Consider the following 24,007-nt stretch of genomic DNA (forward strand, 5'->3'; position numbering starts at 1 on the left):
TTGAAGGCTCCCTTCAAGCTGCCGAAGTGCTCCGTATACTCAAGCAAAGAAACATAAGTTAAGCTCACAAAGCTAGTTAGATCCAGTGGATGATGCGATTCCGACTATTACCCAGTTATGCTCAAGTGCTAATCACTCACGAAGAAGTATATTGCGCCAGGACAAAACCCGGTGTATCAAGCACTAATCCACCCAGTCCGCAAGTCAGCCATTCGCCAGTCATCCTAGACTTGCTTCAATTGCGCCTTCGTAACCATGTACGCATTAACTTCGTTTCTTATCGTACCACTGTTCATTCTGCCGTCTTTGCAGCCCCACAGATTCCACACCTGCCGGCGTCGCTGGAATTGACGTAGTTACTGTCTTTGCATGCCGCGCTTCTACACTTCCAGTGGTTCGGCATCAGAAGTGGGTTCAGCACGTTAGAGCACGCCATGCATGTGATCGAGGCCGGTTCGTTGATCAGCGAGCAGATGGCGCAGGCGACTCTGGTGGGTGCAGTTTGTGGTTCTGGAGGAGAGTAGGGGCGTCGCTTGTATATTTCGTCGAGGCGTACGACGTGTGCTGAAGAGCGGGAGGGGGCAGAGCCGCTTGGGGCGGGTTTCTTTGCTTCCTTTGCGGGCGCTGGCGGTGGATCTGCGGGTTTCTTGGGCTGCGAAGATGCTCCGGAAGGGGGCTGAAGGGATTTATTCGTTTTCGTCCTGGGAGCTCCCAAACCTTCAATCTCCGCAAGCTCCCTCATTGCATCCTCGTCCTTGTCGTCTTCCTCTTCACAGATCTTGACCAGAGCGCGACCCTTGTCGTCTGTCATCTTGGTGCCGTCGACGTCAATGGCAGCATCCTCTCCGCCAGTATCCTCGTCCTCAGTCTCGCTATCCGATGGCGTCTCTTCTTTCTTCACCTCAGGCTCCTTCTTGACCGTTTCAAAGCGTGTTAGCGCTGCGGCGGCTCTGAGCTCTCTGCCACGCGCACTCCCAGCCACTTTGGGCTTTCCTTTCTTCGCAACACCTCCCTCGAGTTTGACTTTGGTGCCGTCGTCCGCTCCTAGCGCCTGGCCGCCCGCGCCAAATTTCTTCAGAATGCGCCGCTGCTTTCTCTCTGCATAGGACAGTGTCTCCTTCGTCTTGCCACCTCGCCGTCTCTTCTTAGACCTCCTGCCATACGTTCCACCACAAAGGTGCTCTGGCACATCTCCCGGGTCCACGCTCTCCCGCTGCACAGCGCCGTTCGCCAGGTTTCTACCCCGTCCCCACAAACCCTCCCCAGTATACCCCTTCGCCCACAGCACCCTTAGCTCCACCGCATACGCATCCCTCACCTTCCAAAAGGCCTCGGAGTGATTCATCTGCTTGCAATGCGCCAGCTCGTGGACCATGACCATCTCCACCATCCGTTGCGGCAGCCACCGCCCATGCCGGTCTCTCAGCACTAGTTGTATCACTTCTCCTGCATTAAAGTTGCGGCCGACGAACTCGGTGTTGTAGGGGAACTCTTCGAGCGCTTGTACGAGGATCATGTGCGACTTCATGAACGGGTAGCAGACAGCGGCGACGCGGTTGAGGATGTTCTCGGCGACCTCAGCGGCCGAGCCCGGGAGGGGCTTGATGAAGTTTATAAGGGCATTGGGGCGCTGCGTGCGCTCGTTTATGCGCTCGAAGCCGAGGGGCATTGTGGGCAGGCGCGCAGTCGAATTTCGTCGGGCGGTTCGGCAGAGGCGGGTGGCGTACGGTTGGGGTGGGTTTTCAACGAGAGAAGAGCTAGAAGCAAGCCACGAAGGGCGCCCGCCGCTCAACCTAGGCGGGGGCTCAAAAGTGGTGAATCTTGAGTAGCTGCTGTCTGCAAAGAGCGATGAGAAAGTGAAGTTGAGGCAGCGATCTCGCCGCGCGGGACGTAGCGCGGAGTTAGCGCGGAGTTAACGACGCGTCCATGACGCGGGGTCACCCTTTCTGTTTCTCTTCCTCACTTACACTATTCTGCCCCCTAAAATATGCTATAGAATCCATAAGCATTGCACCCACTTTGCAGGTGGTTTCTTTACTCTACCTCTTCTTTCCTCTGTTTACCCGTTAGCGCCTTTGTTTACGTTGCTCCGTTAGGCACCGCATTCTGACTCCAGCGTCCCCTACACCAAAAGACACATCCTGCCTTCAGCTCAATAGAAACAGCAGAACTTTTTCGTTGACCCGCGACCATTGCCATGGCCATGGCCTTGAGTATCTCACATGCTACGGCACATACTCCAATCCCACCGGCAAACCTACCTCCGTAACATTTACATTTAGCACCCCCAGCAGCCCATCTCCATCCGCATCCGCACCCCCCACAAGCTCCACCACCTTCCCAAACATGGTCCTCAGCCCGCTCATCAAAACCATCCACAACCGTCCCGTGCGCTCATCTACCGCAAAGCTCGTAATCTTCAGCGTGTCCACCTCCCCCGTCATATCTGCCTCGAAGAAGACTTTGCTCTGATTGGAGTGGATCAGAGTATGAACAGGTACTGCCCCAGGCCCGCTGACTCGCGTAGTGGGGAATTTAGCGCGCTTGAGAGACGTGGGTGAATTGTACCAGCGGCCTTCTTCAGCCCAGTAGAGATGCGAGTCGACGATGCGCAATTGGCCCGGCGAACTTATCCAATCAACAAGCAGCTCTTCGCACTGGCTCTGCAGACACGGCACCGGGCGGAGAGGATACCGCCGGATCGAGCCCGCTTCGAGGTCGCGATTTGCGCTCCAGTAGACGAGCTGGCTTTCCTCGTCGACGGCGAGACCGGATGGCCAGCTGTTCGAGTATGAATAAGACGGCGGGTTGCCGATAAAGTTCATGCCTTGGGAGACGTTGAGGAAGACTTCCGCGTTCTTTCCATCCAGGTCCGCGCGCTTGATCAGCCCTGTAGTCTGAGTCCCGTAGTACAGTGTCCCGGATTTGGTAATCGTGAGTGCGCTTGCGCTTTCGTTGATGATGGGTGTGGGATTTGAGCCGTCGAGTTCGGTGCGGATGATGCCTTCACCGGTAGCGATGTACAGCTGTTGCGTCGAGGGGTTGGACGTCATGGCATACGCGCCGATGGGTTCCGGTGGCGAGCCTGGGGATCCTGTGGGACCGAATTCTCGGAGTTTGGCGGCATTGGTGCCATCGGTGTCAAGGCGACGCAGAGATGTCCGCCAGCGGGTTACGGGGGTGCTGCGGTGGCCTACGCCTGTGTCTGCGATGTAGAGTTGGCTGGGTGGTAGTGGTGGTATGCGCGGCACGTTCGGTAGAGCAAGGGCGGTCTGTAGAAGGACGAAGAGAACGGACATTAACTGCATGATCGAAATGGTGGCAAATTTAGCCTATCCTAGGATAAGGGGTAGGGTAGCAGTGTAGGGGAAGACCAGGACGAATAGCGTCCGCTGTCTGAAAATGTATCTGCGCTTCGTTTTCTAGTGCGAACAATGATTAAAGGACCCAGAGCTTAGAAGTTAGGGCAATAGCGGCTTAAATGGATGTCTCGAACGGATTCCCATACGTTCGATCGATCAAAGAAGGAAACGGTACGGAGAATACACGCTAGCTCATATAAATTGGAAGTAGGAGCAATAAACTCGTCAAAAAGCCCACTGTTGCACGCCATGGTCACATTTGGTACCGTAAAAGCAATTAGAAGTGCGAGACTTCATCAATGTAAATTGACGGAAGGACAATACCGCCGTTAGTGCCGTAGTCGATTTTGCCTGAATAGGCGCGCACGTGATATCGTGTTAACGCCCTCTTAAATCGCGCAGAGGATGTCTAGTGTTGTTCAATTGACTATGATTTAGCGTAGCTACATCGAAGGTTTTTTCTACCATGTAGAGTGGGAAAGCACTTCAAAGCTTCGATAGAGGCAAACTATACCAAAGTTCCAATGTTATCATCGCAATAAAAAATGCTCGAGCAGAAACTCACTCCATCTTTCTGGCCTGCTCAAGATCCGCTTCATGAAGCTCCCTCAATACCCCCGTCTCAGCAACTTTTCCAGTCACAGCTGCAGTGCCAACCTCCTTGATGAACCCCAGCGTACCCGATTGCGTCAGATAATACGTGGCATACTTCGCCTTGACTTCAATGAGCGCCATTCGGGGATCATCAGGCCCGCCATCGTGCTTGCCGTCACCGAGATCACCAAACCAGGCTTTGATGCCCCTTGACCAAAGCTCTTTAATGCGCGGGTCGGAGTTCGAGACGGTCGTCGCGGTTCCGGAGATAGAGATCCAGTCCTGCGTCTTGCTGTCTTGGAAGGTGATTTGGACCTCCTTGTTTTGGGAGAGATCTTGGAATTTCTGCGAGTGCTGGTTGGCGAGCAAGAGGATGTCTGGTCCAGATCGCTTCGCTACGGCCATGGATCTGCCAACAGGGCCTGGATTTGTTAGATTGAGCTCAAGCAACATACTTATTCCCATTTTATAGGGACCTTCATGCTGAAGGAAATATTGCAGGGTAGGGCAATGCGGAACTGACCAACTCCGTTCCTGTACGTGTTTAACATTGCAATCTTCTTGCCATCGACCATGTTGAAGAAGTCCTTGATCTGCTGCTCCTTAGGGGTGCTGGAGTCATACTGCTTCGCGACCGAGGGATCTGTTTGCGAATTGATCTCGTCGTGGGTAAGGTGCTCAGGCATTTTGAGAGATGGAGCAATCGAAAACGGTCTGGAACGGGGACCAGCAAAGCAAGCTGAAGAATTTGGGCGGAAACTTTTCGTGCAAGTCTGTAGCAGACGAGGAGAACTGGCAGAACGTAGAAGAGCCCTTGAACAAGTCATATTTATGTACGCACAAGAATGAGATCAGCGGTGGAAGGAGTAGGGAAGCCGGCGCCCGAGAGCACCGAGGAATAGGAAATAAGTACAAAAGTGACGTGCAGGTGAAGGCATATCCGCATGCTTACCGTGACTAGACAAGTCTTAAAATGGATGACGAGGGCATAAACTGGAGATGCACGCGTCATGCCAAGAGAACGCAAAAGCGTCTCTCCGCATCCTACCACAGTACAACTGGCTCCCGAGTTGCATACGAGCGGCATATAGCGAGCGACTCAGTTCCTTACTGCTCTATTCTACGCCACGTGAAGACACCGCAGGCACCGGAGGCTCCAGCAATGAATTAAGACAATATCAGGATATGTCCGAGCCCAAGGGTTTTCCGCAATCACTGCGAAAGGTGAGCCGCATAGCGATGTAAACTAATGCTGAACAAGCCGCATCAATGTGTCCAAGGTGGACAGTTCGCTGAGGCTGTGATGGCGGGTGGATAGGAAAGCGTTGCAAGTAGAGATTAAGGACGCCGTCTAGCGTCGGGCCGACAAAAGTCCGACGCTATACGCACCCAAGCGCGACATATTCGTACACCCCACTATTCGTCACCCGCCCCAACACCGCCATGCCTACATCCAGGCCTCTTCCGGATTTCGTCTCCGCCGATGATTATCACGATGGCCTTCAGCAAATAAGGGTCCATCTTGGACAGTGTGGCTACGGCATCGGCATCTCGCGCGGCAAACAAACCAGCAGCGGGCCAGATAAGACGGTCCAAAAGGTGGTGCTGCAGTGCGCTAGATCGAAGAAATATGTCAAGGAATCCAAGGGGATCAGAAAGTCCACCACGCGCATGACAGGTTGCCCCTGGCGCGCAAAGATGATTCGGAATCCTGGTGGTGGCTGGAACGTCCAACTTATCAACAACGAGCACAACCACCCCATCAACGACAGGCTCAATGAGCGCCTCCTGCTGCCGCGAGCTAAAAGCGACGAAGAGCCTAAAAATATCCCTTCTTCTACTCCTCCAGGGAGCCCAAAGATATCTCAGACGCCCCGGCTCCAGCAAACACCAGCATCACATATGCATAATTCCCCACTTATGCAAACTCCTCAACTGCTCCAGACACCTCAAGCTCCTCTAACTACACCCCCTGCCGCGACGGGAAACAGTACTAAGGCCAGCATCCCTCGCCTTCTTTGCGTCTTATGACTAATGTTCCCAAAGCGAATCAACGTGCCTCTCAATCAAAGACTAGTGTCAACGACGCGCTACCCATTCCCACTGGACACGCCTACCTTCCTAGTGTTCAACAATGATTTTAATAAGATCCTGGGAGACAATCCCGACCTTAAGATGGTCTACCAGGAGCAGTTCCCTTTCGCGCATCGTGCCCCAGTCTACTTTCCGCAGAACGACTTCGTTTTCGTCGCCAGTAATCAGTTTGTACCGGCCTGGAGAGAAGGAACAGACTCGAAAGCAGTCATCATCAGCAAATTATCACGCAAGCCCGACGGCTCCTGGGCACGACACGAAGTACATACCGAAGTGCAGATGGCAAGCGGAGGTATAAATCACGAGGATGGGATCCTTTTCTGCGCTCAGGGCGACCTCAAGAATTCCGGAGGTCTTGTTCATATGGAGGGTGACTTTCCATTTAGGACCAGAACTCTGCTCAACAACTACTATGGTCGCCCATTCAACTCCATCAAGGACCTGGTAGTGGCGAGAGATGGTTCGATCTGGTTCACGGATCCGGTTTATGGACATGAACAGGGTATACGCCCTCCTCCCCAGCTTCCGAACCAGGTCTACAGATTCGATCCTAAGACGGGAGACGTGAGAGTCATGGCTGACGGATTTGGCCGCCCAAGTGGAATCTGCTTTTCGCCGTACGAAAAGATATGCTACATATCGGACACGGACTTCATACACGGAGATGGGAAGATAGACTTCACCAAGCCAGCAACCATGTAAGTATACATGGCCAAGCGTAGCCCATGATACAGCGCTTAATTACATTCTCAGTTACGCGTACGATATTGAAGAGCGCCGCCAATCTAAATGGCTCACCAATCGCCGAGTCTTTGCCATGGCCGACGTAGGTGTACCCGATGGCCTGAAGTGCGACATGGCAGGAAATGTTTATGTCGCATGTGCCGATGGACTCAGCGTGTGGAATCCGGGCGGCGTACTCCTGGGCAAAGTGATCATCCCTGGTGGGCTTGCCAACTTCTGCTTCGGCAGGAGGGGCGAGCTCTTTCTGCCGAATGGAAAAAAGTTCTGGGTTGTAAAGATTTCGACATCGGTGAAGGGCGCCCTGTTAGAGCGTATGGGGATTGAGGTTGACCAGGAGAACCGGGAGGATGATGACGACTCTGAAGACTCCGAGTGAAAACTGTGCTGTTTATAGGAGGATAATGTCAACCTGCAGCCGCTAGAAAACTGGATTCCCTCACTTCGGCGGCCTTCTACCGCGTTGTCCCGTGCTCTTCCGCCCGCTAATCAGGTCATGAGTAGGCCATATCTAATCGGCGCGCATATCTCTTTCACTCAGCATTGCCTCGCTGGGCTTCTACTTTGCCGCGGGGCTCTTATGTCGCCATCTACCATCTGCTCAACCGGACACCCCACAGGTGCGCGCAACCGTCGACATGCGTCTCCTCCTCCTCCTCCTCCTTACCGTCCTCGCGGCGGCAGCACGTGCGTGCCCTCCACCGTTCAATAACTTCCGCTTCGCCGGCAACGACACTGCTGCCCTCATTCAAGAGGCCATGCTGGAAAATGGTCTAGGTTGGACGGAGGCGGCCTCCCACTTTCAGAATCCGATCCAGCCCTGGCCACGCGATTCCGACGGGATTGTCCGCATCAAGTACTGCTTTGCCACACCGGATGATCGGCAAAACTTTAAAATCTTGGTACGTTCGTCGCGGGATACTTACTCGGATCCCCCAGCCTTGCCTTTGCGTGTTGGATGCCTTCGCGAGTGGCTTGTGCCAGTACTGTCCGTTAGACTTCCTTCCGCTCCCTCTACTTCAGAACCTCAACTAACCTGGACCTCATTCGTGCAGATCGATCAAGCATGGAATGTCTGGAAAACTGGGATCAAGAATCCGGGCCACTCACGCGGTCATCGGCTCATCTTCCAAGAGTTTAACTGGAACCCCGCAGTTGAGTGGAAGTACTGTTACAAAGACCTAGCCGGTGGTTCAACCCCAGCAAACTGGAACCATGGCGCGAATCTGCCGACTGAAACGATTGTAATTATCGGTGAAGATGTTGGGGTCTTTGCTCAATCAACCCTTGGGTATACCCTTCCTGCCCTGAATAACGCAGCCGGGCGGCACAAAGTGAACATTCACCCGAGCGCAGGTGGCTCCGGTTTCTCGGTGCCACTCCTAGCGCATGAACTAGGTCATGTGTGGGGACTTTTGCATGAGCACCAGCGATCGGACCGTAAGTTACTGCCTCCCGTACTCCCTAACGTTGCGGAGCCGACGCAAAGTCGCCCCGGCAAAGCGAGCATTCCGTAATAGTTCTCAACAGTCAGCGTAGCTAACGACGAGAATAGGGGATCACTACGTTCACTTCGAGTGTAGCAACCTGGTCGGTTATAATCAAGCTCGCCAGCTGGTCGAACAACAAGGTCAGCATACCATGGACGAAGTGTGCACATCGGAGACGCTTGGTTGGAAGTACAACTTCGCGGGCCCTCCCAACTTCTCCAAAGAGAGCAGAAAGTCGACGTACCACGGCCAGGACTACGTGTGGCACGTAGCAGAGGGTCCATTCTACGATGTGGCCTCTATCATGCACTACGCCTCCGGTCACGGCTTCGATGCGTCCCGGCAAGAGGGAAACGTCCAGAACCATCCGTTAACGATGTGGAAGGGACGTTGGCCAGGTTTCCAACCCCCAGGCCAGGTCACGCAAGATAACTCGGAGATCATCAACTTAAATTACCGAGTGAGCAACCTCGATGTCTTTGCTGTTAAACACCTCTATCCCTGGTAGTGGGCCCATTAACCTACAAGATTTGCCATTAGGAACTCTAGAGGTCGGGATACGCGATGGTGTTTCAATTAGACAATGGAAGACAGCGCGAAGGCCGCTAGATGGCAACTATATGGGGATTTTCTGTCTAGATTGCAAGATTCCGGTGTTTGTACCCTTCTTAATCCTGGCCGGCGAGCATATAGATTTTAGAAGGCCTTCATAGAACCGGATGAATTGCGATCTTGCCCTTTATGTCTTCTATAACTTAACTCCTTCCCTCTTGCTCAATTTACTCAGGTAGTTTCCTAACCCATATCTCATCTCTTCCTCAACTCTCTGCTTGATCGTCTTAGAAATGCTCCCTATCTCATCTTATTCTATCCGATTAGCATATCTCTTCTCGGTGTGAAGCTAGGTTCTATACCTAGGTATCCGAATAGTCTTTATCCTATAGTCGAGGCTTGTTAAGAGATAAGAGTTGCGCATTCTGTTTATGCTACGAGCGCAACGAGAAAGAGGCTGCACAGAGCTATGGTGAAGGTGACAATGAAGTAGATGCCTAGTCGTTCTAATGCCTCCTGTGAGTGTTACCATGGTCGCGAGAAATACACTTCTTGTATAGTTATACTAAGTTTATAGCTAAGCTAGAACCGGGAACCCTCCTGCCTTTCTTCCGTTAATATTTAGATTGTAAAACGGCAACTCACAGTAGGTTACCTAGGTACTCGCGGCCCTACAATCGACAACTAGGTTCTCTACAATATCGCGGTAATTTTTGTGTCTTGACATAGCACCCATGTGCACATCGGAAAGTTTGTGCCAAGTTGGCTCCTGGTAGAACGGAAACGGCAGGACCGTACAACTAGTGGAACATTTAGATTTTGCCGATGCTGTGAGTGAACGCAGGGTTAATCTCAGTCGGGTGGAGTGCGCAGCATGACGAGGTGTACACGGGTGCATCTGGCGAAGCGACCTCGAAATCGGCACAGAGAAAACCATGACTAGCCTTGGAAGTCCACGTGTGCTTCGGTATAAGCTCGGGGTAGAATTGTGAGCTGCAGAAGGAATCTTTCACTGCAAAGCACAATTATCGCAGGCACGACATTCATCGTAGTGACGGTAACAGTATCGAAATAGTTCGTTGATTACATTGTAGCGATGCGCACGATACGCATATACTTGGTAAGGTTCTTCTGTTTCGTGATCGGTCATATCCAGCCAGGAGGGGGTTCGAATTTTGGCTTTGGCGTAGCTGTGTTCCCTGAAACTCGCCAGCCTTGCTTGGGTAGCATCTTGACTTTCAGCTGCTTTGCTTTGAATCGTGGTGTACCGTGGCTACCATCTCCCTGGGAGGCCATGATATTCTTCTGTATTTCATCGGGTAGGCCGTAAAGCAGTATTGCGACGGCTGAAGTTTTCCAAATCCCCACCTGGTCCTTTTCCAACCATGACCGTATAACAGTGGCCAGAAGAAAGATAAATGTCAGTAGGAGTAGGCCGACAGGCAGAGACAGCCAGCCCCAACGGACTTGGACAAAAGTTTCTTCGCTGAAAGCTTGGCCCGTAGCGTTCTCCTTGCTCGACGTGCGCATCAGATTTGTCATGGTTGTTGCCAGCCGTTCTATGTGATTTCCCACGTCCCTTGATGCCGAAAATGGTTGTGCGGAGTATTCTCGTAGAAAAGGATCTGTCTCATAAGTCTTGTACTTCACAAATATCTCAGTCTGGTTGTTGACAGTTGTCGCCATTGCAGGCAGATAATCATCAAAAATATTGATGATGTTGAAGGCCGTGTCGTTCGAAGCTCCATATCCCGATGTATTGCCACGACCGTCGACAGCGCGCGGATCGACGGTGATATTTTGCACATACAATTCCTCTGTGGCGCCCGGAATGTCTTGTCGCTTGGCTGGGACTTCGACCCATGGGGACGGGCCCGCGGTCGTGTTGATGAAGCGGCGTATGACGGATTCGTTGTATGTGCCCAGATGGTACGAGGACTGGATTGTCTTGACGCACCATGACAGCATGCACTCGGTCGCTTTTGGCTTCTCGTGTTTGAAGATACTGTCCAGCATGCTTTTAGTGTCCGGTCCAACCGGAGGCGTAACTACCACAAAATTTGCGATCGGGTTTCGGACGTCCTTGAAGTTGATAGAGCCGCCGAACAAGGGTGTTCTCTTGATGTTGGTAATGAGTGGCAGAGCACGCGTCGTAAGGATTTCGCCAGAAGATTGGTTCGTGTCGGGATCTACTTGGTAACCTGACATGAGCACCGGTTTGTCGCCGGTTGCATTGAAGAACCACCCGCACATGGTCCCATTTTCGTAGGGGTCATACGAATTGGCGCTTCGGATCCAGTCCAGCCGCGTGGAAAGGCAACCGAACTCTAGCATATCGGCTACATCCTCACATTTGCTGCAGACGCCAAGCGTCTCGTAGGGTTCCCATGTACAGTTGCTGGATGGGCAGGATAGCGGTATCTCAGCACGTGTTCCATTGCCAAATGGTATTTCTGGAACTCCGTAACCAAAGAAGAATTTGTCGGCGATTGCTTTCATATCCTGATCGGGGTTTATGACCGTTGCGTTATCCTGAAATCTCATCTCTCGGGCTAAGAAAGGATCATAGCGTGTAACCCTCGGAATGGAGCTGGGCAATTTTTGGAGCTCCCAGCGCTTTCCGTAGTGGACGACTTGCTGGAAGAACGGATCAAGCGCCATCGCAAAGATTGTAACGGCTGCACCAATCGCAGCTAGACTCTTGCCTTTTGTGCGGACGAGAAGCAAGAATGATCCCCAGGGGCCTCGAGACGCGTTGTCGAAAATTTCGAAATCCCACATCTTCTTTGAATCACCCTGAAACCAGCTCCATTTTAACTGACCAAGAGCCTCCGAAGCTGGGAGGAGAAGGGCGGCACAGGCAACCCTAGAGAGAACCGTAATGTAGGCGTTTAGTGTCAAGCCCAAAGGCCAGTTCGGTACCGGCTTGTTTTTAAGAACGAAAAGTACGATGATAATAGCCGCCATGCACGATGCGCTTAGCAACCAGCTAATAATTTCTAAAAGCCAGCGTTTTGCAATGTTGCCAGAAGCGCTGTATTTCCAAAGTTTCTGCTCGATACGCTCAGCAATGCTGGGTGATGCTTTTGTAAAAGCGCCCTTCTCTGCCTTGGCGAGTTTCTCACTCTCTGGGGACCGTATCGGACTGGGATCGGGGTGGAAGGGTGCGTCTGGAATGCCAAGCCCCACTTTGCTCTTTCTAATGTAATTGGTGTCATCCTCTGGTGTATTAGGAATCGAAGCGCCGCTGGTACGACTCTTCCGATCGAAATCAACGTCGCTTATGGTTGTGCTTGGTGAAACTGGAGAAAGAGTTGACCGACGAAATCGCAAGCGTGGCCTCCCTTCTTCATCATATCGAAGGACAGGACGAGGACGCTGAGGCCGCGATCCAAGGCGTGATGTTTGCAGACTAAGACCGGGAATTGGCAAGTTCCTCGAGGGAAGAGGAGACGGAACAACCGAGCGGTAGGAAGGAGTAGCTAGCGAGACATCGCGACGGGAGAGTGGAACTGCAGGCAATGATTTGGTGATACAGTGAATAGGCTGTTCTCTCGAGCTAGTTTCGCCGGTAGGACAGGTATGCTCAGATATTTGGCCGAGCGGTTGAGGTCCATGTTCGTCGCGAGTGTCGAGATATATCGGGACCTTGGGGTTCTGAGACCCGAATGGAGAGCGGGGAGATGTATACATCGTCTAGCAGAGTACCGGCGCCGACCTGTGCTGACGTCCGAATCGATAGTACTTGCTTGATCGTGCCGTGAGGGTGTGTACAGAAAGGAGATGAGTTGCCAGGCTCCTCTGAGAGAAATATGACTCCAAGGCTTAATATGGCAGCCACAGAGCGATCGCCGTTGTAAACGTAGCTATAAAAAAAGACGAGCTCCAAAAATGAAACAAATTCGTTGTTCGCCTTTCACCGATTTCCAGAGAGCGGCTTGCCGCTCCGAGCCTCCAGTCACCATGAGCCGTACGCGCACAAATTGCCTACGCCGCAAAGGATTGTGTCAAGAGAAGAAGTGTGATGCTATGACCAACACCGGGCGGAAATTGATGCGAAACGGCGTTGGAGGCGGTTCACCGTTTGGCCATACAGAGACCTTGTACAGCATGTTGGCGGCTACAGATGAAACAGACGCTACGCCGCATGTAATGGGTGTGCTTTCACGGAGGTTGGAATAAGACATCGAGCGAATCATGGTTCCGGCAGAAGAGGATAAGCGCGGGGTGTAGAAAGAGGTCGGATCTCGAGGTGGGGCATCTCTCAATGTCTCGTGGAATGTACACTTCTTGCAAGGTTAGCTCGACAATCAAGGGAAGGTCTTCTCGCACTCAAGTTCCTGCTAAGGTTTACGCAGGACCGAGGATGCTTCCATCAAGAGGACTAAATAGGGTGACATTTTGGTATGAATGGCTGTCGCCCATCGCTGCCTAACATCGTGGATTCCAATAACAAGAGCTCGCAGTTTGGAGTGTCGTCACATCCATAGATTGTAACCTACAGTTCAACAACGCTTCTCGCCTCATCGAAAGCTCCACAACCTCTATCTCCAAGCCGCCGTTCTTCTGAAGGCATAAACCGCTCAAAAACGAAGCAGGAAAGGAAGGGAAAGCACGATAATTGTCAGACGAAAAGATTAGGACAAGGATTGCAGAGAAAGCAGGAAGCTGCATTCAAGATACCTCAACCACGTTATCCTTGCCTCCACTGTGTGTCGTTTGCACCTCAGTAGACGTTTATCCTCGGACTCACGCTCTGTCGCTTGGACCGCTTGCCTGTAGCTGTAGGCTAGGCCGGTTTCTGGCGCTTCTCGTTCGTGCTGGCTGCTCCTGCAGTGCCCACAGGTTCAGGCTCACGTTTGTCGTTCGTGTTGGCCGCTCCCTCGATATGCTCACGCTTCTCATTTGTGCCGGCCGCTCCCAAGATTTGGTTAGGTTCGGGGTCACGCTTGTCGATTGGGTTGGGATCGTCAACGCTTGATTTGGGCCATGGCATCTAGTCGCTCGAGGATTTCGCGCTTCATGTTGTCCGGGATCGGAGAGATGACTGCGCTGGGCCTCGCATCTCGGACCATCAAGGGCTCCACATCTTCGACTGGTGATTCGATTGGGGTGGCCGGAAGGGGCGCGGCGAGGACTGAAGCCGCAAAAGAGGTGGTGAGGAAGAGTTTGGCGTGCATATTGTCGGTGTTGATTGATGTCGATGAAACCGGAGTTTTGGTGTGCGAGGTCGAGGTCTTTTTTATGTTTGATATTTTGTAACTTATGTTGTGACGATGGTAGTGCGCAGCACGTAAAATTAATTAAAAGTAGTTAAGCAACGGGTTACAGCCTGGAAGATCGAAAAGTGCAAAGAATGAGTTTCGAGTGGATCCGGATCCTCTGACGTATCAACCATGGGGGATGAGAGCGTCTTTATGCATTAGCAGGAGCACTACTCTGTACGGCACGAGGGCTTCCAAACACTAAAAATGGGCGGCCGGGTAACCGGCGGAAGGCCGCATTCGACAGCAGCACCCCACACTTCAGGACTCTACCTATTCCAAGCTCTTCTTACCCGCTTAATTAGTCCTCAACAACGGTTTGGACGATCCCCATCCGATTGATGCTCTGCAGGTACGGCTTGGCGGCGGCTACGCCTTCCTCGACTCGAAGCGATTGGTTGGGGTGAATGTTGTGTCACGCCTATCGGCATTCACGAAACGCAGCCCCGCACGTGAGGACAGACCGTTCATACATCAGCGTCACGCTTCCGTGCCTCCAATATTCAGACCCAGATATTTGGGAGGATTTGGGGTCCGATACGGATTATCCGTGCGAGGCACTGCTATCACTCGCATGCAACGCATAAACTCCCTCTGGTTCATCAGTCGGAGTAACTCCATAGACGCCGCACCAACAACCCCGCCATCGGTGTCACTTTTTGATACTGCACTGAACGGTATGAGGTGAGAAGAAGAACGGCAGATGTGTCCTGCTGAACAGAATCGATCACACGCAGCTCTCCGCTGTTTCAGGGTTTTCTTTTTGCCTGCAGTAATAATCGACTAATTGATACAACTACCTACTACTTTACTTAGATAGCTCTACTCTAATCACCTCAGGCTCCCCGTCACACTATCTCAGTGTTTATCAACACAGGGCTCGTAGGTGTACTAGAGCCCAATTCCATGTCCCCAATGGTCAGATCGAGACCCCCTTGAGTAAAGACACGCATGAAAACTTGTTCCAGATAGCGGAAGTACCGAACGGCGTTATCTTCCGGGAAAAAGCTGGAGTCAATCGTCATGATAAGATCTACCCCGGCATTGCTAGGCCGGAGGCAAAAGTTCATGAACATGGTGTCTACCAACCGCTGGACCGATTCAACGCGGCTTCTGACCAGTCCGAGGTGCTTGGTTGCTGCTTCCTCGTAATCATCGGGAGGATGGACGACGACAACGGGGGTAGACGCTAGCAACCGATCCAGCTTATCGCCGAGTCGGATCAAGTGCTGCACACTCCTAGCTTCGTCGATTCGCTTCTGTATGAATTGCACATTCTTTCGGAAAGTCCAGTCACGGTTGATGCTGGTGGCCAAAGGCGCTGTTGTGCTCACAGGCCCCATGAGCTTGTCGATTCCCGTGAAATCGGCATCTCTACCGCTCAACAGAATGTTGAACAGGAAATGGTCATGTTCTTCGACGTGCGCTGCAACTATTGCCCAAGCTGTGAGCATCGCGGTTGGGTAGGATAGTTCAGCTGGGAGAGTTGCCTGGAAGTCGATGCTGAGGGACAACACGTGAGTCATACCCGGGGTCTTTGTGCCGTCCAAGGTGAAGTAACTCCAGAACCTTTTATCCTCGAGTTCCCTAACAAGCGCGGAGCCGGCTTCGTCCTTTTCCAATCCGTAGACGTACTCGATGAACCTGTTGTACTGCGGCCGTTTCGGCGGGCTATCGTCGTGGTGATACGCATAGTCGATCTCTTCCAACAACAGCTTTCGACACCAGCCATCGAACACAACATGGGCGCTTGACCAGACGAGCCATCTATCCTGAGAGTGCCCACCATCCACGATGCTGAATCGTGATAGCGGTTTCCCAAGACCCCACGATACCATTCGATCCTCGGAGACGAGAGATGACAAGGCCTCAACGTGGCGATAAGCAAAGTCTTCTTTCAGCACAACCTGGACCAATTGTGACGATACCGAGATGATTCGAGTCCGCAGAATTGCATTCGACTGCACAACACGCCGCAGAGCAGTCTCAAGTCTGACCAAATCCATATTGGCCGGCAGTTGCATGATGTGCCGGTGAGTAGTACCTCCTGGCGAGATCATCTCACCTTCCATGTAACGTTGCTGTTGTCGTGTTAAGGGATATGCATCCTCAACGTCTTGCTCTTCGATATGGTGAGCCACAAGGCTTTTCCTTAGTTGGTGGACACTGCGATCAATTTTCCCCAGTAGGCTGAACCTGGATGGACCCGATGTTATTGTCTCGTTCAGAGGTGCCATCTGACTAGCCATGGCAGACAAGACCGGATTTTTGAATATTATCTGTGCCGAAAGATTGTGTCCGAGTTCTCGTGCCGCAGACGCCAGCTTGATTGCCGCCAGAGAACTCCCACCAAGCTCGAAGAAGTTGGAATTGGTTCCGAATTGCTCGCCGTTCAATCCAAGAAGCTTTTGCCACAAACTATGCAGCAGCTTTTCTGTTTCCGAAATAGGTTGCCGAACTGTATTTTCTCCAGAAAGAAGCAGGTGAGGCCCAAGGCGCTGTCGCGCAGTGTAAGCTTTGAGTGCGCGGCGGTCGGCCTTGCCATTCGCTGTGACGGGGATATTCGTAACTGCTAGGAATACCGAGGGTATCATGTATTTCGGTAGGAAAGTGCTGATTTGGCGAATCATATGTTCCTTCATATCCGCCAGGTGCTGCTGTAGTGCATGGTCGATGTCCATTTCACCTCCCCGGTACTCTCCTTTCTGAGCCAGGTAAGCGACAAGAACGTCGGAATCCTGACCCTCAAATCTTGTGATATCGACAATCACTTGAAGCTGCGCGTCGAACAACGATTCCTGAATGCGTTGCCTCACCTCCTCACCCTCAAGCCGCTGGCCATGTAGTTTCAGTTGCATATCCCCACGTCCGATGTACAAGATGCTGCCGTCTTCCATATATCTGACAAGATCGCCCGTCTTATACATGCGCGTGATGTGGTCGCCTCGGAAGTCTCGCAACCACGGTGGACTGAGAATAAATTTCTCCTCATTGGCTTCGGGGCGGTTCATATAACCTGTTGCCAGATGTGGACTCTCAATGACAAGTTCCCCCACTGCCCCAAGAGGAGTGAGGCGGTTGTGGCTCTCGGGCCTCACAATCCATAGGCTGGTTCCAGCACTGTGTCCAATGTTCCTAGGGTCGTTGCGTGACAAGTTGCAGTTCATAGCGCACTTGACAGAACACTCACTTGGCCCGTATCCATTCATGACTCGTACGATGCCGTCCCATTTGTCCACTAGAGCTTGGTCGGGAGCTTCTCCGGAGAGCAGCAGTATCTTGAAATCCGGCAATTCGTCCTGCTTCAATGTATAGGCCACAGAGGGAGTGATGTTGGCAAAGTTGACTCGCGCGGTTTTCATAAACGCGCTGATATCACCCATGATATCCTCGTCTGATGGTACACAGATACAACCGCCGAACATGAGCGTCGTCAATATATCCTCGACACTCGGGTCGAAGGCGTATGGTGCAAATTGGAGCACGCGAGAGTCAGGTCCACGTCTAAGCAAAGGCGCACGAGCCATAGCACCAGTAGCGAAGCTCTTGTGTTGTACTCCAAAGATTTTGGGAGTCCCAGTAGTTCCTGATGTTGAAAGGATATAAAGCAGGCTGTCCGGGGTCGCAACCTTGCCGTGGATCTGCGCAGCGGGCGTGAAAAAGTATGTTGTGTCGTCAGAAACGACAAGACTCCTCCAGGGTGGATTGGGAAACGCTTCCTCTTGTAATGGAGAGCAGAGAACGACTTTGATACCGGCATCGCTGGCAATACCTTCGAGACGTGCTCGCGGATACGTCGGTGACAGTGGCGCGAAGGCGGCGCCTGCTTTAATGACGGCCAAAATACTCACTATAGCCCACTGTGACTTCTCGAAAAGGACACCCACGGTGTTGCCTGGCTTCACACCTGATCGCACCAGTTCTCCCGCTAAGCCGTCAGATAGCCCGTCTAAGGTCGCGTAATCCATGGTGCCCTCTCTAGAATAGATTGCCGGCGAAGTTCGGAAGTGTCTTACTCGCTCTCGGATCAACTCATGAACGCAAACCTCGTAAGCCTTATGATGCGTAGCGTTCCACTCAAACATTCTTGACTTGTCTGCCTCACTTGCGAGGTCCAATTCGCCGACTTTGGTGTCTCTAGACACCGTGCTGAGTTCGTGAAATGTTTGCTCGAATTGTTCAAGTATTCTTTGGACCTGCGGCGGTGAAATGACATCGCCGTCGAATGTGGCGACTATCTCAATCTGAGACTTCCCAGGCATAAGCGTAAGTACCAATGGATATTCGTGTAGGGATCTCTCGAGTTCATTCAGCCTGATACCTTGTTCCTCCAAGGATTTGGTATCATCGATTTGAACAATCAAGAGAGTACGGAACGAAGCGGCATTTTGGACATCCTGATCTATGCCCAGGATTTCAGAGAGGCCAAATTGTTCATAAGGGATCATGGCCGAGAACTGCTCTTGGAGGCCTTCCAAGAAGCCGCGAACGGTTTGAGTGAGGTCAATTCTCACCCTAATCGGCAAAGTTGTGATGGTGGGTCCAACAACATCCTGCAGCTTAGGAGGCAGGGAGTTGCGTCCATGAAGGGAGTTTCCGAATGTGACGTCGTCCAAACCCTCGTACTCCGAAAGGAGAAGAGCCCACGATGCTCTGGCCAGAACCGTTGTAGTTGTGGTGGCTGCTGTTGGGGCTGCCATGGTGTGTCGCAAACAGGATCTGTCTGCTGCCAGATGCCCGGCCTTCGGGAAATTGGGAAATGATGGTGTTGGTGCATTCTTGAGCTGCTCTCTCCAGAATGAAGTACATTCATCTCGGTTCAGACCCTCGCAGAACTGCACAAACTCTTGGAAGCTTCCTGCTGGCTTCACAATCTCTGTGCGGGAGCAATAAATATGGCGGATATGATCGACCACCAACTCCAGGCTCCAACCATCGAATACCGCGTGGTGAAGCGTCCAAACAAAATGAGACTGGCCGGATGATGGGTCTTGGATGTGGTAATGCCGGCTGAGAGGCTGACCAGGCTGAAAGGAGACCGCTTTGTCTGCAGCCAGGAATGAGGCAAGATCTTGCCTGACCTCATTCCACTCCGCATAACATCCTAGGACCACCTGCATGAGGCTGGAAGAAGACGGTACGATTGCTGTCCTCAGGATTGGGAACGCAGTAGTCGCACTCTCCCAAGCTGCCTTGAACCGTTCGATGTCCACAGCACCCGAAAAATCGAATACGAACTGGCTCGAATATAATGTGGGGAGCGCCAGCGATAGCGAAAACAGCCCAGCTTGGAGAGCTGTGCAAGGAAAAATACCCGCGACCTCCTCATGACCAAGGCCGTATTCTTCCAGCAAGGACCAGATCTCAGAAGGATCGTCTTGTGTAAGTGAATATGGGGCTGGGGCGATGATTCGGTGGGATTCATCCGCGTCGTCGGCAGCAGCAGGAACTTCCTGCATGGCGGTCGTCATGGCGGATAGTGCTGGGTTTTTGAACACCGTCTCCGTAGTCAAATGAAAACCTTCCTGATTGGCCATCGCCACCAGTTTCATACATCGGAGTGAGTCTCCACCGAGTTGGAAGAAATTGGCATCTGGCGTGAGGCTCTGAGCAGATGGGAGAAGTTGTCTCCACATCCGGGCCAGTACTGACTCGATGGGCGATAGGTCTTTGTCTTCTTCATCACTCGTTCGCAATCTGGAGTAGAAATTATTCCCTATGCTCAAGAGCTTGCGCCGGTCAAGCTTCGCTGTGGGACCCAGGGGAACTTCTTTTAGGGGTATCCATGCGACGGGCCACATGTAGGCGGGAAGCACTTCTGAAATTCGTGCACGAAGTCCTTCGATCTCCATCTCCATCTCTTCAGTCATTTGTGTGGTGTCTCCGTCAACTTCCTGTCCAGGTGTGTCGTTGATACTGGGGTGATGAAGAAAAGCTACCAAATTGGCAGTGCCGTGTACATCAAGTACTTCCAGGAGTATGTTGGCTTCTGGGAGTCGAAGATGCTGTTTCAATTTAGTCTCAATGTCCTCGAGCTCAATCCTTTGGCCACGAAGTTTGACCTGGCGGTCACGTCGACCAATGAAAATAAGTTCACCGTCTTCGGTGTACCGAACCAGGTCACCAGTTCGATAGCTCCGTCCCATTGAGGCCACGCTCGACTCCCAGTCTTTTGCCCACGGTGGAGAGTCGAGGAATGAGTCCGCATTTCCCGACTCGTTATTTATGTAACCTCGTGCGATTCCCGGCCCTTCCGCCACCAGCTCTCCGATAGCTCCTACAGGAGCAAGCTGATTCGGATCATCCAGGCGCGCTACCCAAGCACGGCTGTTGACAGGAAACCCAATCCGAACGGCGTCGTCACTTGCGGGATGGGCTTTCTTCGCGACGCATGCTATAGTAGTTTCCGCAGGACCGTAGACTATGATCAAGTCCAGCTTGTCTGCCCACAGCCCCACGATATCTTGTGTGACCTTCTCTCCGCCAGCAATGAGTGTTGTCAGACACGGAACATCTGATGGTGATAGTAATCGCACAACGGTAGGCGTGAGAAGGACCGCATTGGCATTGAAGTTGCGTATTGATTCTGCCAGATTGTTCAAACGATCTGCATCGGAAGGAATGCAGACGCAACCGCCGTGCATCAACGTCATGAGGGTCTCTCCGAACGCGGCATCGAATGCGTAAGACGAGAACTGGAAATATCGAGTATTCCTGCTTATGCCAAAGAGTTTTGCCAATGCTAGTGTGGAACACACCGATTTATGCTCAAGTTGAATCCCTTTAGGAGTGCCCGTAGTCCCCGACGTAAAGATGACAACTGCTGCATCGGAGGGATTGACTTGAATCTCATGTTGCTCGTTTCCTGCAGGAGCCGACAATGAGGAAGCGGACACAACAAAGGTTCGGGGTGCCAGACTGGTTGCTCTCTCTTCCTGAGCAGAAGAGCTGAGGACAATGGTGGCCTTGGATTCTTGAGATAGTGTCTGTAGTCGACTTGTGGGGTGTGAGACATCCATGAGCAGAAAGGAACAGCCACTCTTCAGCACGCCCAGCATCGCCACCACGGTCCAGAGCGTTTTCTCAAAGCAGAGAGGAATGCAATCTCCTTGACGCGCTCCCGCCTCAAGCAGTAGCGAGCACACACGCGAGGACAGGGTGTCAAGCTCCAGGTATGTAAGTCCGCCGTCCCAAGACTCCACGGCTTGCGACCCTGGGCTCTCAAGCACTCTCTGTTTGAACGTCTCGTTGATTGTGGATGCTATGGTTGAAGGGGGTTGCTGGTTCCATCGCTGCAGGTCCCGTCGGTCCAGATCACAGATCAAGTTGAGGTCGCGCAGCGTCCGTCCGCAACTCGTTGCAGCCACCAATTGTCTGGTAATGTGTACAATTTGACTGAGAAATCTTGCATTAGCGGAAGAGGCCTCTCCGCTGATCTCCAGGACCAGCGAACGCGATGCTTGTGACTCTTTCACCGTGCAGAGGATCTGACGCGGGATAGCAGAACTTTGTGGATCGGAAGCCCCCTCATTGGTAGTTGTCCAGTTCTCGAAGCTGTCTGTACGCAACCAGAAGGTTTGTGATGCGACGGGGAATGCGGTGCTCTGCTCATAAGATTTTCCAATGCGCTCGAGAAAGTCGTGCGCACTGCAATCCTGATCGACTGCAATGCTGGCATCCCACAGTTGCCCAGAGATACTGGTGCATACGTGGAATAAGGAAATTGGTGTTCGTTGGTAGGAAGATAAGAGGATCCCCAAACCGCCCGAAATTGCGACCTCCGGGGCCCATTCATTGGCGTCAAGTTGAACCTCGTCCCCGACCTTGGATTCCATAGTTGGCAAAATTCCCATGATTCCGATCGATTCCGTTATGTTGGCGGACGGCTCTAGATGTAAATGATGATGGAAACTGAATTTGCGTAGACTTTATATGTAGCAACAGACCAGAAGTAATGTGTCGTATATGAGTACCAAACGGAGTATTTAAGGTCTGGGCAAAGACAAGGCGTCCACGTGCGAAGAGACCAACACACGCCTTGGTACCGTACCATTTTCCAAGTCCCTGGGGCCTCGTTTCGCCCCGAAACTATGCCATAATAGGAGAATCCTTCGGGATTGCGACGATAGTCAAAGTGAGTGGCCCATACACTTCCGTGCTTAGGTTTGGAAGGTGGACCTCGCTCTTATCGACCCGCTATAAGCTCGGCAAGCCCTTGTCGTCTAGCCGCCCCGATGCCGCGCGCCAGCCTGAATAAGCGGGAAGAGGCTGATGAACTTCAGCTGCTATCTGTAGGAGCACTAGCGGTAGCAGTAGCGGCAGTTGGCTAGCGGCAGTTGAATACCTAGGTAGCAGCGTTTGAGAGACCGCTGTAGTTATTTTTACAGTGCCAGTAGTGATTAAGATAGAAACTACACAACAGTAGAGTTAAAAGTTGAAATGACCCCTTTGTCCCCTGCAATCAACCCTCATACTCATTTCCTCTGGACCGAGAAGCATTCACCCACAATGTCGATCAATGTACTCGTCCAACCAGTCGATAGTCTCGATGACTTCACTCAGATTTACCACTGCTTTAGCGAAGCTTTTGGTCGCCAAATCAAAGAATCGATCTGGATAGCCATGAATCCGAACTGGAACTCTCCTAAAGGCCAAAGAGAAGGCGCGTCCAGGCTCCTCGAGCGCTGGCGATCCGTAACCAAGAATAAAGAGGGCCATTCTAATACCGTCATCTTGAAGGCAACTCTGCGGGATTCCCAAGATGGTTTCAGGCTCAAAATCGTCGGCGCGGCCATCTGGACTCAATTCTCCTTCGTGGACGGGTACGGAGACTTGCCGACGGACAGCCCTGCTGGCCTCGAGACTTTGACTCCAACCGAGAGGCGCTTCGCGAGCCAGATGTATCGCGCGCTATGGAAACGCCGTGTTTCCCTCGCCCGGGAAAAATCGAAATCGGACTTGCCCGCTATGTTTACACTCGATATCTGTGCCGTCGACCCAGCTTTCCAGCGAAGAGGTGTTGCGGGAAAGCTGGTAGCATGGGGCCTCGAGGAGGCGAAGCGGAGGGGGAATTTAGAGTGCACGACTGAGGCGTCAGCTATGGGGCGGGTTGTGTACAGGAGGCTTGGATTTGGAGCAGAGGGTGCTGGAGAGGATATTGTGTTTGATGTCGACGAAGAATTCAGAAATCGCGATATGCCGGAGATTGTGTTCATGCGTACTTGGGCTAGCCAATGAGAGGCGTAGTGATAGCGTTGAAGTGAATTGGCATGCATCGCTACTGGATAGAAAGTTGAATTGATCTGATTCGTAAACCTGGAACGCTATTTAGTGGTATTGAGGCAACACGATGCTAGATTGATCCGCAATCGACCTCTAGGAGGCATTCTGCGTTGAGCGCCACGCCTGAATCAGCCTGCGGGCACTGTAGCTTGGAACTAGGCTGGATCGAGCAGAAGACCACTGATCTAACACAAGCTACCATAGGTATACATTGCTTGAGCATGGCTTATTTTTCATCTGAGCTCACATCACAATAGGAGTGACCGATGAGGCAGGCAGGGGAGTTTGATTCAAGCGAAATTGACGTAGTTTTCTCCCACACTTCCCTTATGTCGAGCAAGGAGACGATGACTACAAATTGAACAAGCTACGGAATCTACAATGCATGACTAGGTGGGTAGGTGCAGAGAATGGCGGGCGTTTTCGTCGCCCGTATTACATCAGCAACAGACTCAGCAAAAACCGCGCTGTTCTCGGCCCCACAACCATCCACGGATGCTGAACCTGGTTGAGCACCGGAAATGAGACGCCCTGGCGGCAACGCTGAGTTCTCTGCAGTACGGGTGGCGGCAACGCTAAGCTCTGCGCAGTCTAGCGGCAGCGCTAAGCTTCCTGGTTAGCGGCAACG

At 52.3% G+C, this 24,007-nt stretch overlaps 9 protein-coding genes across 9 annotated transcripts; 3 read left to right on the forward strand and 6 right to left on the reverse strand.

Annotated features, from left to right (window-relative positions):
- Window positions 1-32: 32 nt before the first annotated feature.
- Window positions 33-3,308, reverse strand: BU26DRAFT_549051 (WLM-domain-containing protein; the record flags this gene model as incomplete). Its single annotated transcript, XM_033831970.1, has 3 exons — window positions 33-1,829; window positions 1,968-1,990; window positions 2,262-3,308. 3 exons carry the CDS (start codon window positions 3,306-3,308, stop codon window positions 293-295), a joined length of 2,607 nt encoding a protein of 868 aa, XP_033687470.1. The 3' UTR covers window positions 33-292.
- A 481-nt stretch (window positions 3,309-3,789) lies between these two features.
- BU26DRAFT_517084 (uncharacterized protein) lies at window positions 3,790-4,946 on the reverse strand. Its single transcript, XM_033828483.1, has 2 exons — window positions 4,480-4,946; window positions 3,790-4,378 (listed from the first exon to the last, which is right to left on the reverse strand). The coding sequence occupies exons 1-2, from the start codon at window positions 4,640-4,642 to the stop codon at window positions 3,924-3,926; spliced, it is 618 nt and encodes a 205-aa protein (XP_033687471.1). The 5' UTR covers window positions 4,643-4,946; the 3' UTR covers window positions 3,790-3,923.
- A 1,044-nt stretch (window positions 4,947-5,990) lies between these two features.
- Window positions 5,991-7,170, forward strand: BU26DRAFT_421281 (calcium-dependent phosphotriesterase; the record flags this gene model as incomplete). Its single annotated transcript, XM_033823401.1, has 2 exons — window positions 5,991-6,748; window positions 6,804-7,170. 2 exons carry the CDS (start codon window positions 5,991-5,993, stop codon window positions 7,168-7,170), a joined length of 1,125 nt encoding a protein of 374 aa, XP_033687472.1.
- A 130-nt stretch (window positions 7,171-7,300) lies between these two features.
- BU26DRAFT_257470 (uncharacterized protein) lies at window positions 7,301-8,986 on the forward strand. The gene is made up of 3 exons (XM_033821219.1): window positions 7,301-7,693; window positions 7,847-8,231; window positions 8,347-8,986. Exons 1-3 carry the CDS (start codon window positions 7,430-7,432, stop codon window positions 8,787-8,789), a joined length of 1,092 nt encoding a protein of 363 aa, XP_033687473.1. The 5' UTR covers window positions 7,301-7,429; the 3' UTR covers window positions 8,790-8,986.
- A 993-nt stretch (window positions 8,987-9,979) lies between these two features.
- Window positions 9,980-12,526, reverse strand: BU26DRAFT_590930 (uncharacterized protein; the record flags this gene model as incomplete). Its single annotated transcript, XM_033834783.1, has 2 exons — window positions 9,980-12,028; window positions 12,110-12,526. The coding sequence occupies 2 exons, from the start codon at window positions 12,524-12,526 to the stop codon at window positions 9,980-9,982; spliced, it is 2,466 nt and encodes an 821-aa protein (XP_033687474.1).
- A 682-nt stretch (window positions 12,527-13,208) lies between these two features.
- On the reverse strand, window positions 13,209-13,665 carry BU26DRAFT_257478 (uncharacterized protein). Its single transcript, XM_033821220.1, has one exon. The coding sequence runs from the start codon at window positions 13,505-13,507 to the stop codon at window positions 13,265-13,267; it is 243 nt and encodes an 80-aa protein (XP_033687475.1). The 5' UTR covers window positions 13,508-13,665; the 3' UTR covers window positions 13,209-13,264.
- On the reverse strand, window positions 13,227-14,013 carry BU26DRAFT_602844 (uncharacterized protein; the record flags this gene model as incomplete). Its single annotated transcript, XM_033835384.1, has 2 exons — window positions 13,227-13,750; window positions 13,809-14,013. 2 exons carry the CDS (start codon window positions 14,011-14,013, stop codon window positions 13,623-13,625), a joined length of 333 nt encoding a protein of 110 aa, XP_033687476.1. The 3' UTR covers window positions 13,227-13,622.
- Window positions 14,014-14,863: 850 nt separating this feature from the next.
- BU26DRAFT_480131 (putative nonribosomal peptide synthase) lies at window positions 14,864-22,039 on the reverse strand. Its single transcript, XM_033825694.1, has one exon. It carries the CDS (start codon window positions 21,948-21,950, stop codon window positions 14,946-14,948), a length of 7,005 nt encoding a protein of 2,334 aa, XP_033687477.1. The 5' UTR covers window positions 21,951-22,039; the 3' UTR covers window positions 14,864-14,945.
- Window positions 22,040-22,535: 496 nt separating this feature from the next.
- BU26DRAFT_517089 (putative GNAT family acetyltransferase) lies at window positions 22,536-23,415 on the forward strand (the record flags this gene model as incomplete). Its single annotated transcript, XM_033828484.1, has 1 exon — window positions 22,536-23,415. A coding segment is annotated over one exon (799 nt), but the record flags the coding sequence as incomplete, so codon positions are not given.
- Window positions 23,416-24,007: the final 592 nt, after the last annotated feature.

The sequence above is a fragment of the Trematosphaeria pertusa genome, assembly GCF_010094035.1.
Source record: "Trematosphaeria pertusa strain CBS 122368 unplaced genomic scaffold BU26scaffold_4, whole genome shotgun sequence".
NCBI classification, from domain to species: domain Eukaryota; kingdom Fungi; phylum Ascomycota; class Dothideomycetes; order Pleosporales; family Trematosphaeriaceae; genus Trematosphaeria; species Trematosphaeria pertusa.